The 15,095-nt window shown below is 37.2% G+C and overlaps 1 protein-coding gene across 2 annotated transcripts in view; it reads left to right on the plus strand.

Moving 5' to 3' along the window:
- Positions 1 to 14,352, plus strand: part of LOC132154676 (UDP-glucose:glycoprotein glucosyltransferase 1-like) — a 36,293-nt gene extending 21,941 nt beyond the window's left edge. For both annotated transcript variants that reach the window (XM_059563323.1, XM_059563324.1), the window contains exons 28-40: positions 5,094 to 5,283; positions 5,742 to 5,900; positions 5,994 to 6,079; positions 6,175 to 6,259; positions 9,683 to 9,771; positions 9,853 to 9,957; positions 10,718 to 10,802; positions 11,368 to 11,550; positions 11,852 to 12,012; positions 12,305 to 12,419; positions 12,525 to 12,641; positions 12,771 to 12,936; positions 14,108 to 14,352. In XM_059563323.1, the coding sequence (XP_059419306.1) occupies positions 5,094 to 5,283; positions 5,742 to 5,900; positions 5,994 to 6,079; positions 6,175 to 6,259; positions 9,683 to 9,771; positions 9,853 to 9,957; positions 10,718 to 10,802; positions 11,368 to 11,550; positions 11,852 to 12,012; positions 12,305 to 12,419; positions 12,525 to 12,641; positions 12,771 to 12,936; positions 14,108 to 14,133 (1,567 nt within the window). In that variant the 3' untranslated portion in view covers positions 14,134 to 14,352. The remainder of the gene's footprint in view (positions 1 to 5,093; positions 5,284 to 5,741; positions 5,901 to 5,993; positions 6,080 to 6,174; positions 6,260 to 9,682; positions 9,772 to 9,852; positions 9,958 to 10,717; positions 10,803 to 11,367; positions 11,551 to 11,851; positions 12,013 to 12,304; positions 12,420 to 12,524; positions 12,642 to 12,770; positions 12,937 to 14,107) is intronic.
- The last annotated feature ends 743 nt before the right edge of the window (positions 14,353 to 15,095 follow it).

Below are 15,095 nucleotides of genomic sequence, written 5' to 3' on the forward strand. Positions count from 1 at the left end.
ACTTGCTTGATTAAAGTATGAAAATGACTTGACTTGACTTTGACTTGAGAACAAGTTACTTGAGACTTGACTTTACTTGAAGTGGAAGACTCGACAATGACTTGAATGTACAATAAACAATCAGCAAAAAAATTAACAATTAAAAAAAAAATATTGTGACATCAGCACCACTAATCACCGTCTGTGCCTTTAAACGCTGCAAAATTCAAACCGCGTCAAACATCGTAGACATTAGTCGAGCTCCACAAATAGGACTTTGAAGTGAACCGTTCCAATAAAAAAAGATTTGCCAGATGCAAAATATGCAAAGCAAGAATATCCGACACGACAGCAGCAAATTTCATTCGACATTTCAAGAACCACAAAGAAAGGTAATAAAGTAATCTCTTTATAGTTCGTTTCATTAAGATCTATAACGATTACTAATGTACGTTAATGAATTAATCTTTTATGTTTGTCATAATTTGGCCTTGGTTGCATATGTTTTATTACTTATTAGAAATGTGACCATTATCATTACTGATACGTCTCATAAATAGATGTATTGGGGAATTTAGCTATAACAGTGGCATAACCTGAATTTTAATGCTGGACGCGTCCGAAGGAAACAGTTCTCGGTTCAGTGTACTGGTGATCCGAAAACCGATGCAACCGGATCTTGACTTGAGAACGAGTCTGTAATGATAAAACACTTCCTAGTCATCGGGAAGAAGGAGGCGGGAACCGGCGGACAATCAAACAACATTTAATTTCAAAATAAACACCAAAACAGCGCACCAGGCCCTCACGGACGACTGGTGCGCACAAAATAAAACCAAAACCTAAAATAACGCCCAGGCCTGGTCCTCTCTCGTCCTTCACTGTCGTCGCTCCAGTTTTATATCCTTCCATCTCCTCCATGGGCCTCGAGACCGGCGGGTCGAACAGGTGTAGTTCATCTCCAATCACTCCACCGGCCTCGCTCCCATGTCCCTCGGCCCCGCCCCACTCGTCACATACCCCCATCGCCCCTCGCAGGCCGGGGGGTACTCCCGAGACTGCGCTCTACTCCCCCCCCCCCCCCTCCCTCCGGGGGGGCCGCTCACGGGGACCTGCGGGAACCCGGGGGTAGGACAGGCGAGGCGAGAGAAAAGGAGATGGAAGGAGGAGCGACAGAGACGAGAGAGGGGAGAAAAAAAAAATAAATTCCGGTTCCCAGACGCACCGCTGCTCGGCCCTCCACCAGCTGGGCGATCTCCTCCGCGGTGCCTGGCTGTGGCACTGGACGGCCCTCGGCGGACGGCACGACACTCCTCCGCCGCCCGGTGGACGGCGACGGCTCCTACGGTTTTGGGCAGCCGGCAGGAGTCCCCCGTTCCCTGCTCCTCCCCGTTCCGGCGGATGGCAGCAGGCACCGGCCACCTGGCGAACGGCGCCGACTCCTCCGCTCCCTCACGGACGGCAGCCGTCTCTCCACATCGTGGGCAGCCGGTAGCGAGCTCGCCCGTCCCCGGCAACTCGCTCCAGCCCACCGCCTCGAGCGTCCATGGCGGCACACTCCTCGCCTGCTCGTTGGCACCGCGGATTCACCACAGCGGCGAGGGATCTTCAGCAGCGCGTCCCTCCTTCTCCCGGGCTTCGGCACCACTGTAATGATATAAGCTTCGTAATCTTCGGGAAGAAGGAGGCGGGAACCGGCGGACAATCAACAACATTTTAATAATTTAAAATAAACACCAAAACAGCGCACCAGCCCCTCACGGACGACTGGTGCGCACAAAATAAAACCAAAACCTAAAATAACGCCCAGGCCTGGTCCTCTCTCATCCTTCACTGTCGTCGCTCCAGTTTTATATCCTTCCATCTCCTCCATGGGCCTCGAGACCGGCGGGTCGAACAGGTGTAGTTCATCTCCAATCACTCCACCGGCCTCGCTCCCATGTCCCTCGGCCCCGCCCCACTCGTCACAGAGTCAATCGTTCGTTCGTTATCTGGCTCGGCTCAGTGTTTATCTTCAGTTCTCTCTTCACAGCAGTTCAGTCAGTGTACTGTTTTAGTAAATGAATTACTCCGGGATATTGGTTTTTTTTAACTCAGAGGAAGTGTCAGCCACATTAAAAAAGTTAACCGTTTAAGTCTTTTGTGGATTAATGCGTATTAGAGATGCGAACCGTTTAAAACGATTCAGTTCGATTTGGTGAACTGGTTCAATCGAACGATTCGTTCGCGAACCGGACACTATCGTTCACAGCTTAGTGCCATTGTCTTGGCAAACCTTATTTTCTGTAAATGCAACACATTTTAGACTGTTTCAATTAAATTTAATTAGACGACTGGATTGTGTAAACAACACAATTTAATTTTATTATATATCAGATATTAATGTAGCACAGATATGCGTATGATTCATATATAGCAAATGTATAATGAATAAGATACATAATATTTGTATACAAGTTCATATTTTCTGTGCAAAAATAAATGTATTGAACAAAATTTACCTCTATTTATTTTAGTACTGACTTGACTTGAAACTTATCAGGACTCGACTTGACTTGCTTAGGGTGAACGCTTGACTTGACTTGACTTGCTTGATTTATCTGAACTGTGACTTGAGACTTGTCTCGAGACTTGATGATTAAGACTTGAGACTTGCTTGGACTTGACCATGTGTGACTTGTCCCCACCTCTGCGAACCGGATATCCAAACTGCTTTGTTTTGAACTCTCTCACACAACAGACACGGAAGAGAAGACAATGCTGAATAAAGTCGTCGTTTTTGCTATTTTTGGACCAAAATGTATTTTCAATGCTTCAAAAAATTCTAACTGACCCTCTGATGTCACATGGACTACTTTGATGATGTTTTTCTTACCTTTCTGGACATGGACAGTATACCGTACACACAGCTTCAATGGAGGGACTGAGAGCTCTCGGACTAAATCTAAAATATCTTAAACTGTGTTCCAAAGATAAACGGAGGTTTTACGGGTTTGGAACAACATGAGGGTAAGTTATTGATTACATAATTTTGCTATCTGGGTGAACTAACCCTTTAATGTATTTAGATGCTATTAAAATATCTAATTAAATATACAGTTCATTATTTTTATTAATATGCATATAGTATTTTCCTCACATACCGCAAAATGTGGCATAACGGACTAAGATGATAAAGGCCAAACTCAATATGCTTCTCTGCATTATTAAAATACCTAACTAATATGTACAGGCAAGCAGGTGAGCCCAGAATAAACGCAACAAGCAAAGTTTCGCGTTAAGCATTTTTCCATATAGAATAAACTGTCTAAAACTTGTTTATATCACTATCTTTGTCCATTAAGCTACATTATGTGTTTTACTTATAATGATTTTCTATAGGAAGACAACGTTTAATGTACAATTTAAAGCACTGCATTCTGTACTCGTCTGCTTGCCTGTATGGAGTTGATCCTTTTAAAATCACTTAATGCATTTCATAATGCACGTTCATATTTGCTGATCTGTTTGCTGACGTTGAGTCAACAACAAGACATATAGGCTAGACCTACATAATTGTCTTTATCATCATAGTCTGTTATTAGGCCACATTCATCGTTTTGCTGTATGGGAAGTTAAGGTTTGCGCATTGTGTTCATAGCCATATGTTTGCCTTGTAGTACATTAAATACTAACTATATATCGAATTTGGTCTTTTGGTCTTTTGGTCTTCAACTTAATGTATCTTAATACATTATGCCATATTAAGTGTTTGTTTTTTCTACAGGACGAAAACACTTAACGAAAGACTTTGTGCATTGCGTTCATATTCTGCTGTTCTGTGGCCACGGATTTTCCGGTCTTGTCTTTTTCTTGCAGGACCCAGTACGTTATAGTAGTAGGCCTACTAATTTAGTTTAAATCGTTTAATCACCACCACAGCGTCTTGTCTCAATTGGCAACATGCACAATTTGTGTTGATTGCAAGTGACGTCACAGGTAGAGGAGAGTGCAAGTGATGATTGCAAGTGACATTGTAAATTCGTTTCTTTTTTCTTGTTTTCACCACCTGGCTACTGTTGTAAAATGTTGAGAGATTCAAACAAAACGTTATCAATAAATAAAGCAAAAGAAAAAAAATAAGGACTGCAAGTGACGTCGCTAGCAGAAGCACAAGTGTCTGAGAGTGCAAGTCTGAGAATGCAAGTCTGAGAGTGCAAGTGCAAGTCTGCAGCCAGACCCTTCTCCGAATTAAAGGGGTTTTAGTCTGAATAAAATGCTAGTAGCAGGACTGTAAAATGAATAGATGTGATTATGGTCATTTGATAACATGAAGAGAGCGCGCCATACGTTGGAGATCATTTTACTTTGTTGCCTGTCCCGCCAAGGAGACCGCTGAATGTGCCTCTTTAAATGGTTTCGTGGTGCTCGTTGCTGTATTTTAAAACGCAACTGCAATGTTTTCAAATGACACTATAGTAGTGGTGCAACGGATCATCATTGATCTGTGATCCGTTCGGATCAATATCTTCGGTTCTGCACACATGTGACCCGCGGATTGATTTATGAAAAAAAAAAAAGTAGCGCGTGTTCAGTCCACACAGTGGTCATGGCGAGCGGAGGAACGGAGGAGCTTGAACGCCACTTGTCACTTTACTCAGACTTAAGGTATTTTTTAATAAGTGATTTTTTTGCACTAAAAATTTTATCTGCACTGTTGTTCACTTCATTGATTTGCACTATATCTGTCATTTGCCTTGCGCTGCTTTAACTTTATTTTAAATTTTATTATATGCCTTTTTGTTTTTACATTCCCTTATTGTATAGTTGTATCTACATTTTATATTTGATGTAGATTTTTTTAGGCTTTAATGTTAATGTTATCTGTATGCACCGGGGTCTGAGAGTAACGCAATTTCGATTCTACATGTGGAAATTGACAATAAAGCAGACTTGAACTTGAACTCAAGATATCGGCCCTAAAAATCGGCAGCACATATCGGCCATCGGCTGACCCTGACATCTAAACATCGACATTGGCTATAGGAAAAACCCATATCGGTGGATCTCTAATATATATATGTATATGTGTGTATGTGTGTAATTTATTTATTCATTTACTTATTTTTTCTCAGTTTTTATCGGTATGTTTTGGAGCCAGAGATTTCATTTATGGCGGATAGCAGCTTTGCTTCCGGTCCTATGGCTAAGTTCTTGGATATGCCACAGTCGCCGTTGTTTACTCTCAACCTAAACACCCCCGAGAGCTGGATGATCGAGTCTGTCCACACACGCTATGATCTGGATAACATCTACCTTGAAGAGGTAGGAATTCTCATCACTTTCACTGACTCATGAAGTCTAGGTCAAAAAAGGTATAGAGTTGGTTGTTTTTCTTCTTAGGTTTTCATAATTATTCATTTACCTTTTCAAGCCTGAAATATAAAATCATAATAGTCAGAAATATATGTAATAATTAATATATACATTACACTTTATTATTTAAACTGTTTATAAAACCTTAAAGAACATTATTATTATTATTATTATTAATTAAAAATTAAAATAAATTAATTATTTATTTATTTCAGGCAATCAATACTTTACATGAGTTCATTAAAGCACAGTTTTTGAATTACAGACATTTTATTGTTGTTTTTGTTATTATTATTATTATTATCATTTTTCAACAGATGCATTTTATTTGTGTTATATTACACATTTTATTAAGCATATTCATTATTGTGATCATTAGAATTCAAGTCATATCCTCTAATTTGCAGATTGACAGTGTCGTGGCTGCTGAGTACGAGTTGGAATATTTATTACTGGAGGGTCATTGTTTTGACGTAACAACAGGTCAGCCGCCCCGTGGGCTACAGTTCACCCTGGGCACCGCCTCCGACCCAGTCATAGTCGACACCATCGTCATGGCCAACCTGGTGAGTGGACATCACAGATTCATCTGGGAAATAATTGCTGGTTTTCTTAGAGGTCACTATTGCTTACTGAGACTGCTCCTTGGTCTTTAATAGGGTTATTTCCAGCTGAAAGCAAACCCAGGAGCTTGGATTCTCAGACTGCGGAAAGGCAGATCGGATGATATCTACAAAATCTACAGGTACCCTATTATGGCGTGTCAGACGTCCCTCTCTCTTAATGTCCTTTTGTCTCTCCACTTGATTGGTCGCTTCACTATTTTAATTCCCGTCGCAGTCACGATGGCACAGACTCTCCAGCCGAAGCTGATGATTTAATCGTCGTCCTCAACACCTTCAAGAGCAAGATCATTAAAGTCAAAGTAAGTAATAGGTGTTTGATCTGGTGTCGGGGTGAGGGCACATGCAAGGTCTTAGTCTCTAGTTTGAGGGTATTAGCGGAGATAAATGTCACAAATGACAAATGCTCAGGCGGCTGTAGACAAGAACAGGCAAGATAGTCCTTCTTTTTCTATTCAGCAGGAGAGATGGAGAGCGAGAAAGTGTCTTTACAGTGTATACTCTTAATATTTGACAAGCTGTCACATGTCAGCCGTTGTGTGGGCTTGTGTCCAATGTGAAATCTGCTGTTTCCTGTGGGGCTGAGGATGAGTGTGTGTTTTTATATATTTATATATATATATATATATATATATATATATATATATATATATATATATATATATATATATATATATATATATATATATATATATATATTAATTTTTGATATGTTGTGGCTTTAAGTATACAGCATGAGCTAGAGGGAATGTGTTTGTTTATGCAGCAGTGCTTGTCTCAGGATATTGTTTCCTTATCAAAAGACGGCAGTTGCGTTCACTTCACATCACAAATAATTTCACCTGCCAGTGGCTAGTACATTGAAAAATACATTTAATGTCCCTAATATTTCTTAATGGTTGTGAAACTGTAGTTTGCATATGATTCAAATTTGTTTGTCCATAGAACAAATAATTTTATTAGTGAGTAATTTGGAATTACGCTAATACAGAAAACAATATAGAAAACACTTTGAGCTTCCTAGTTAAACATCTGAGATCTTATTTGGTGATGGTAAGATTTTAGTTATAAGTACATAAATTAGATAAATATATAGTTACAAGTAACCAACCCTAAATCAATCCTAACCCTAAGGGTAATCCAAAACGTAATGCAATAGTAAGTACATGTTGTTAATTAATATTTCTCAGGCCTTAAGTGTACAGTTACACTGTAATAAAGGCACCGTAAATTAATTTTACTGCTTTTTTATATGCTCACCAAGGCTGTATTTATTTAATCATAATGTTAATATTGAGATATATTATTACAATTTAAGACAACTGTTTTCTATTTTTATATAATACAATAAAATAAAATAATGTACCATATTTTTGGGACTATAAGTCGCACCTGAGTATAAGTCGCATCAGTCCAAAAAATATAAAACATATATAAGTCGCACTGGACTATAAGTCGCATTTATTCAGAACCAAGAGAAAACATTACCGTCTACAGCCGCGAAAGGGCGCTCTATTTTCAGTGTATGCTACAGGAGCACCGAGCAGCATAGAGCGCCATCTCGCAGCTGTAGATGGTAATGTTTTCTCTTAGTTCATTTCTCTTAGTTCATTTCTCTTGGTTCATTTCTCTTGGTTCATGTCAAATTAATTTTGATAAATAAGTCGCACCTGACTATAAGTCGCAGGACCAGCCAAACTATGAAAAAAAGTGTGATTTATAGTCCGGAAAATACGGTAATAGCAAATCTGATCAGTAGCGAGTATTCAGTGTTTCATGATCCTTCGGAAGTCATTTTATGCTGATTTGGTACTTCTAAAACATTTCTTATTATTAGTGTTGTCAAAAGACCCGGTACTTCGGTACCAAGTCGGTACTAAAAAAAATTAAATGTGACGGTACCAGGTTTCTTTAAGGTACTACCGAGGTCCCGTTCAAACCCGGAATCTCAAAATCCAGTAATGAAAATGAAACTTACATTTTAATATGGACAGTCATGGAATTTTTCAAAGTTAGCATAAATTCAAATCTCCATATGGACCAGTATCTGTAAATGTTAAGCCGCAAAAGTTGTTTGAAATATGAATCCGTGTTCTGCGCGTCTCTGTGAATTAATGAATGGCAGAGACGTGCGGGTTTGTTTACTACATAGACCGAAGCACATGACGCTTGCATTAATTTCAGCATCCGAGCTTCAGAGTTCTCTCTCCATCAAGCGATCTGAACTTTTCAGTTCATCTCAATGGACACACAGCGCACCTGTATTTGATGCTCTGTAAACTCTTTGTGAAGGAGCACGACTCACCGTCGCTTTACTGATAGCGCTGTTTCTCACACATGCAAAGAGAGAGAGCGAGAGTCTTACCACGCTGAATCAACACGCTATATGTAAACTATTCTTTGTTGTCTTCTCCAGTCAAAATAATGGAGTTCATATAGAATTATTCATATTCATTTTCGAACAATTCATTTTACTGTCCCTGTTTTGATTTCAGCAAATCATTTTGACCGAACGCAGACAACGTGATTAATATTCATGAACCCAGCAGCTCATCAATTCATAGTGCATTGTATATACATTAGTATGATAGTAGAATTAGTAGTAGTATTATGTTTTAATAATAATTAATATGATCTATTACTATTTTTTTTTACAGAAACCCTCAATGACCAAAAATATCTTAAGCATCACCACCATTCTTAAGTTCAGTTATAATGACAAATATACATTAATTAGGCCTAAAAGTTCATTTTTACATAAAGGCATTGTGCTAGAAATATTACTATTATTTAGTAAAATGTATGTGATACTGCTACTACTGTTGAAAAAAATAAAACTTTATTTTTTAAAGAAATAAATCACAATATTTCTTCCATGTTTTAATTTTAATAGCAAATCCCCCTTATTTACCAAAAATAAAATGTTTAAATTTCATAAATTAAGACAAATTAAATTTGGGTGAAACTTGTTTACTGTTTTTCATAATTATATAACTTGTAGAAAAACTTTAAACACAATTGTAAATAAGTATAAAGAATGGCATTGGTTTTAATTTTTAGTGCTAAAAAGTTTTTGTTTTTTTTAATTAGCATATTTTTGTGTTTTGCTTTGGTACCGAAATTGGTACAGAGAACCATGGATTTTCACTGGTATCGGTACCGAATACTGAAATTTTGGTACCGTGACAACACTACTTATTATTGTTAATGTTGAGACTTGTGGAAACCATGATACTTTTTTTTTTCTTTGATTAATTGAAAGTTCAAAACAAAAGCCTTTATTTAAAATAGAAATGTTTTTGATTATAGAATGAATACTTGCTGAATAAAAGTATTAATTTCTTTGAAAAAGAAGACTCCAGACTTTTGAACAGTAGTGTAGATGGGACACCAACCTTTTAAGTAGGTCATTTGCATATCTTTGATTCATTCAAGTTAGCAAGGAAGCAGATCCTACATTACTTATGTTGTTGCATTGCATTTAAACCATGCTTTATTTTGCGATTCCAAAATGGCTAATAACTCCAGTTTATTTACTAATTAATTCTCTACCCCTCCTGTCACCCATGTCTCACAGAACCAGGACTCTGTGAGCAAGTCCTTGATCAGAATTGAATCGGTCTTAAACCGCATGTGGATCCCCGAATGTTGCAATCAAATGTGCTCGACATTAGTGCTGATGGGATTTCATGCATATATTCCATTGCCCTATATCATGTTTGCAGGTGCAGAAAAAGCCTGATATGATGAATGAGGAGCTTCTTATTGATGGTACCCATGAGAACGACTCTGGATTCTGGACATCTCTAACCAGGTACAAAGTGTTGCCTGTTGAGTTCTACTGTTGCGCTCTCTTACAGTGTTTTTCTATAATGGTTCTTTCTTTCTCTTTCAGAGGATTTACTGGTGGTTCAAAGCCAGAAGAACCCAAACAGGAGAAAGATGATGTCATTAACATTTTTTCTGTGGCGTCTGGCCACCTGTACGAGAGGTTCCTCAGGTAAACCGCTGCTTTGAGTTGGATTTTACAGATCCAGCATTGCAAGTGAAAATTACTCTAACTGTGAAAAAAGGGCTACGCAAGTAACTTGAATACACTTAATGTTGCATATACAATTACATCAGAATAAAATCTCCCTGCTTTCATCCAGTACAATATCCAGTAAAACTGTTTTGATCATTTACATTAACAGATCATTCATGAAAATATACTATATGCAAATAGTTATTAGTGTCATATTTATTAAAGCTTGATTATTATATTTTATATTTCAGGACTGTCATTGTTTGCACAGACAAAAAATGTTAGCATAGAGCCCTTAAATGAATCATGACATTTCTGCTATGACAAATATATGGCTTTAATATTGTTCTTGTGCAGCAGTAGTTGCTACAGTTTTGACATGTAATACAGACAAGTGCTCTTGTGTATATTATTATGAGATACTGAAAAATAGCACACATACTTTACGTCTTCTAATTTCACATATTAAGGAAATGCAATACATTTTATGTGACCGTCTAACTTGGGTCACATCTTGACTTTTTGTGACATTTTCCTCCATTTCCCTTCCTATAGTTCTGATTAGGCCTGTTTTTAAATGCTGATCTTTGTGACTTCCTTTGTCTCATTAGCTGCAATGTTATTGGTTGTGTAATGCAGCTCAGTTTAGAAGGTCACTGGCATAATTCTTCAGCGCCCTGGCACTGCAGGCACTCTGTTTTGAGCTTTGGTCTTTGGTCTCTTTCTGTCTCTGCAGGATAATGATGATGTCTGTGCTCAAACACACCAAGACACCCGTCAAGTTCTGGTTCCTCAAAAACTACCTGTCTCCGACTTTTAAGGTAACATGATGGCACTGCTACCAGACCCTTATGTCATATATATTATATTAAAAAATTCGGCTTTGCCATCAAATAATTAAATGAGATTTTAAAATATATTAAATAACAAACATTTATTTCAGTTTTAAGAATCTTTCATATTATTACTGTTTATACTGTATTTGACAAATAAATGCAGCCTAATTACAAAATATATTATTTTCTATATACATTTTTTAATTAATTTTTCTTTTCAATAAAATATATTTATTTTATATTTATATTATTTAAATTAAGAATTTTCAGTAACCATTGCGCCAGTCACCAGTGTCGCACGATCCATCAGAAATCATTCTAATATGCTGATTTGCTGCTCAAGAAACATTTCTTAATTGTATTAATGTTGTAAACAGTTGTGATGCTTTATATTTTTGTGGAAACCTTGATGCATGTTTTTCACAATCCTTTGAATGGAAAGAAAAAACAGCATTTATTTGAAATAGAAATCTTTTGTAAAATTATACTGTCACTTTACTATGGTAGTGTGTGTGTATATATATTATGTATTTTTGTCTATCTTTTGTAGGAGTTTATTCCGTATATGGCAGAGAAGTATGGTTTCCAGTATGAGTTGGTGCAGTATAAATGGCCACGCTGGCTTCACCAGCAGACAGAAAAGCAAAGGATCATCTGGGGATATAAGATCCTGTTCCTCGATGTGCTCTTCCCCCTGGCTGTGGACAAGTTCCTCTTTGTAGATGCGGATCAGGTACAGAAACATAACAGTGCAGTTGTGTGGCATGAAATCCTTGCTCTAGTAAGCATTAAGCATAAGTCTGCTCTTATGAGATTTATTTTTGAAAGTCTATGTACAAAACTGGTCAGTTACTGGGATTGCATAGCAGTTGTTGTAATATGGGGTGTTTGTTATGCAATCATGCATGCACATTACACTGATGATGATACACTGCTGCCACCTCTGGGTAAAGAAAAATACAGCTGGAGTTTAAATCTAAACAATAACTACAATAATGTTGTAGTTGACAAATGTTGTTGTGTTTTACCTGCAGATAGTTCGCACAGACCTGAAAGAGCTGCGGGACTTTGATCTGGAGGGAGCGCCATACGGTTACACGCCTTTCTGTGAGAGTCGAAGAGAGATGGATGGATACCGTTTCTGGAAGTCTGGCTACTGGGCTAGTCATTTGGCTGGACGTAAATACCACATCAGGTAAGAATGGTTTGCTGAAATTGTTGTCTGGCATTTTGATCTACCTAATTTTAAATGATGATAATATTTTCATTTTAAAATGCCGCAGTCATAAGATTTTCCAGTGCATCAAATGATTTGTCTACTGTAGAGCTGTTTTACAGCTGAAATTGAATTTGTTTCGTAACTGAAATATAGATATTTTTTTGTTTTCATTTTTTTTTTTTTTTTTCCCTGTGAAGCTGCTTTAAAACAATCTATATAAAGCTCTTTATAGATAAGGTGACTTGATTTGATTTTGTGTGCTCATCAGTGCTCTATATGTGGTCGATCTGAAGAAGTTCAGGAAGATCGCGGCTGGAGATCGACTGAGAGGCCAGTACCAGGGTCTGAGTCAGGACCCCAACAGCCTGTCCAACCTGGACCAGGTGGGATGTTCTTTCCTTTACAGAAACGGCTTCATCAGTGTGTAGAGCAACACTGGGCTTGGCATTTGGGTGCTTCATTGATGATGTTTTTATCCCCCCTCTCAGGATCTTCCCAACAACATGATCCACCAGGTGCCAATAAAGTCACTTCCTCAGGAATGGCTTTGGTGTGAGACCTGGTGTGATGATGCATCTAAACAGAAAGCCAAGACTATAGATCTGGTAAGTCCATTGTTCTCACACAATGGTTGTAAATTTCTGTCATAACATCTTTCAAGATAGTTTTGATTTTAGTGTTTGTTTTTTTTGTTTTTTTGTCAGTAAATGACACTTTGTATTTGTCTGTCTTAGTGCAATAACCCACAGACAAAAGAGCCCAAGCTGCAGGCTGCTGTGCGTATAGTAGCCGAGTGGAGTGACTATGACCAGGAGATAAAGAAAATCTACAACAACTTCCTGGAGGAGAAAGAGAGAGGCACCACAGACAGCTATCAGCAAACAGACAGAAAACACCCAGGTGAGACCTAACTCTCCTTTTCCTTTTTTGTGTCTTGTGGAAGATAGTGAATGTCACTGTGATGTTTTAACCTGTTGAATAACACTTTCCACAATTATGGTACTAATTAGGACTTTTAATATATGGTGTTTAACCACTTCATGTGGGGAAAACAATTCTACAGCAAAATGTATACTTAGAACTTAAAAAACCTGACATGTATGATTTTTGTTGCATTTTTACAATAAACCTAAAATGGGTAACTAAATTGTATAAAATGTAAGCATTAAAATCAAACAAATTGATTCTGACTTATTTTAGGTTAATTTATTTTATTTTTTTACTTCCTTGGTGTAACAAATAAAAAGGTTGTTTAGGTTTGATATAAGGAGCTTCATGCAATTAACTTTTATAATTTTTCCTTAAACTGAAAATCAACAATGAATTGAACTTCAAAAATACTACGTTTTGTACACTACTGTTTAAACTTTTTTTCTTTAGGATTTTTTTGTTTTGGAAGAAGTCTCTTATATAGACCAAAGTTGCATTATTTTTATATAAAACAGTAATAATATAAAATATATATTTTTAAATATCTGATTTCTATTTTAATACATTTTAATATGTCATTTGTTCCTGTGATGCAAAGCTGACTTTTCAGTCACCAATACACTAGTAATTAGTGTCACATGGTCGTTCAGAAATCATTTTAATATACCAATTTGGAGCTCAAGTAGCATTTTTTTACTATTATCAATGTTGAAAATAGTGGTTCAGCTTAATATTTTTGTGGAAACCATGATGCAGGTTTTTTTTTTTTTAATTATTTGATAAATGAAAAGTTTCAAAGAACTTAATTTATTTGAAATAGATGTCATTTGTAACATTCCAATTGTCTTTAATTTCACTTTGATAGATTTAATGCATTCTTGCAGAATAAAAATATTAATTACTTTCAAAAATGTATTAAGTAATTATCTGTCTAAATCATACAGTTGAGAAGGTTGAAATCTTTGAGCTGGAACATGCCTGTATAATTAATTAATAATATCTAACATCTCTACTTTAGAATAAAATCTCTTTAGAAATATAATAAACACCAAAGTTTAGCCTAATTGTGCAAAGTGCTGAAAAGCTTTTTATAATGATTTGCTTAATTTGAGTCTCTTTCTGCTCTTCCTCACTCTGTCAGGTGGTGACAAACACTCAGAGCTGTGAGCTGATGCAGTGTGACCGAAGAACAGGGGACTCTGTTCAAAGAGTCGTCTTTTCTTCAACCTTTTTAAACCAAGCCTATCCACCAGGAATGGGTTGACATTCGTGCTGAACTTGACTTGAACAGAATTAATGCAAAACTCCCTCTTTTGTATCTGAAAGCTTGTGGACCTGTTGGGGTTCTGGGTAAACGACACGAGCAGAGGACGTCTCCTCTATCCAGGCACTATCCAAGCTCCTCGAGCAAAAAAATAGACCGGTCTCGACTAGTTGAGGTAGTACCATAGGGAATAACTTAATTGAACGAGAAACTGCATGAGCGCAATTTTAATATTAAATCAGATTTAACACGCTCTCACAAAAATTATTATTAAATCATGAAACATGAGATGCAGACTGTTCATTTAAAAGCTACCCATGGTGTTGAAATGCCACGGCAGCAAAGTGATGTCATAATAGTGAGACTTTAAAGCACAGATCATTTCCTGTGACACATCACAGTTCAGGCTCCATTTAAAAATTCAGATTCAACCTTTTAGTAAGCAAGCCAGCGCTAGTCTGTTTTTGTGATTCTGAGTATTGTTTCCATACAGCAAGGCAGTTTTACACAAAAATGTTAAAATCTCATCGCTTTTCAAAGTGCTGCATCAAAATCCTTTTAACTCAGGAATCAGCTTTTCGGCCAATTTTTTCACAGCTAGATAATTTTTTTTCTTTCTGTTCCACTGATGAAAATTTGCATTTATTGAAAAATCTCTGTGGGCATTGAAAAGCTCCAAAAGTGTTGTCACAGTCTAATGTTGGTTCATGGCTATTCCACATTAAAATGATTTATTAAGACAGTCAGTTAATGAAACTCAGTCAGTGGTCCTTTTAGCAGAATTAGAATGATGTCTTTAGAAGATCACGAGGGGTAAAAAAAACAACTTCCTTCAGAAAAGAAATAGCACACTGGATTTCAGTTA

Source organism: Carassius carassius, chromosome 12, assembly GCF_963082965.1.
Source record: "Carassius carassius chromosome 12, fCarCar2.1, whole genome shotgun sequence".
Taxonomy (NCBI): Eukaryota; Metazoa; Chordata; class Actinopteri; order Cypriniformes; family Cyprinidae; genus Carassius; species Carassius carassius.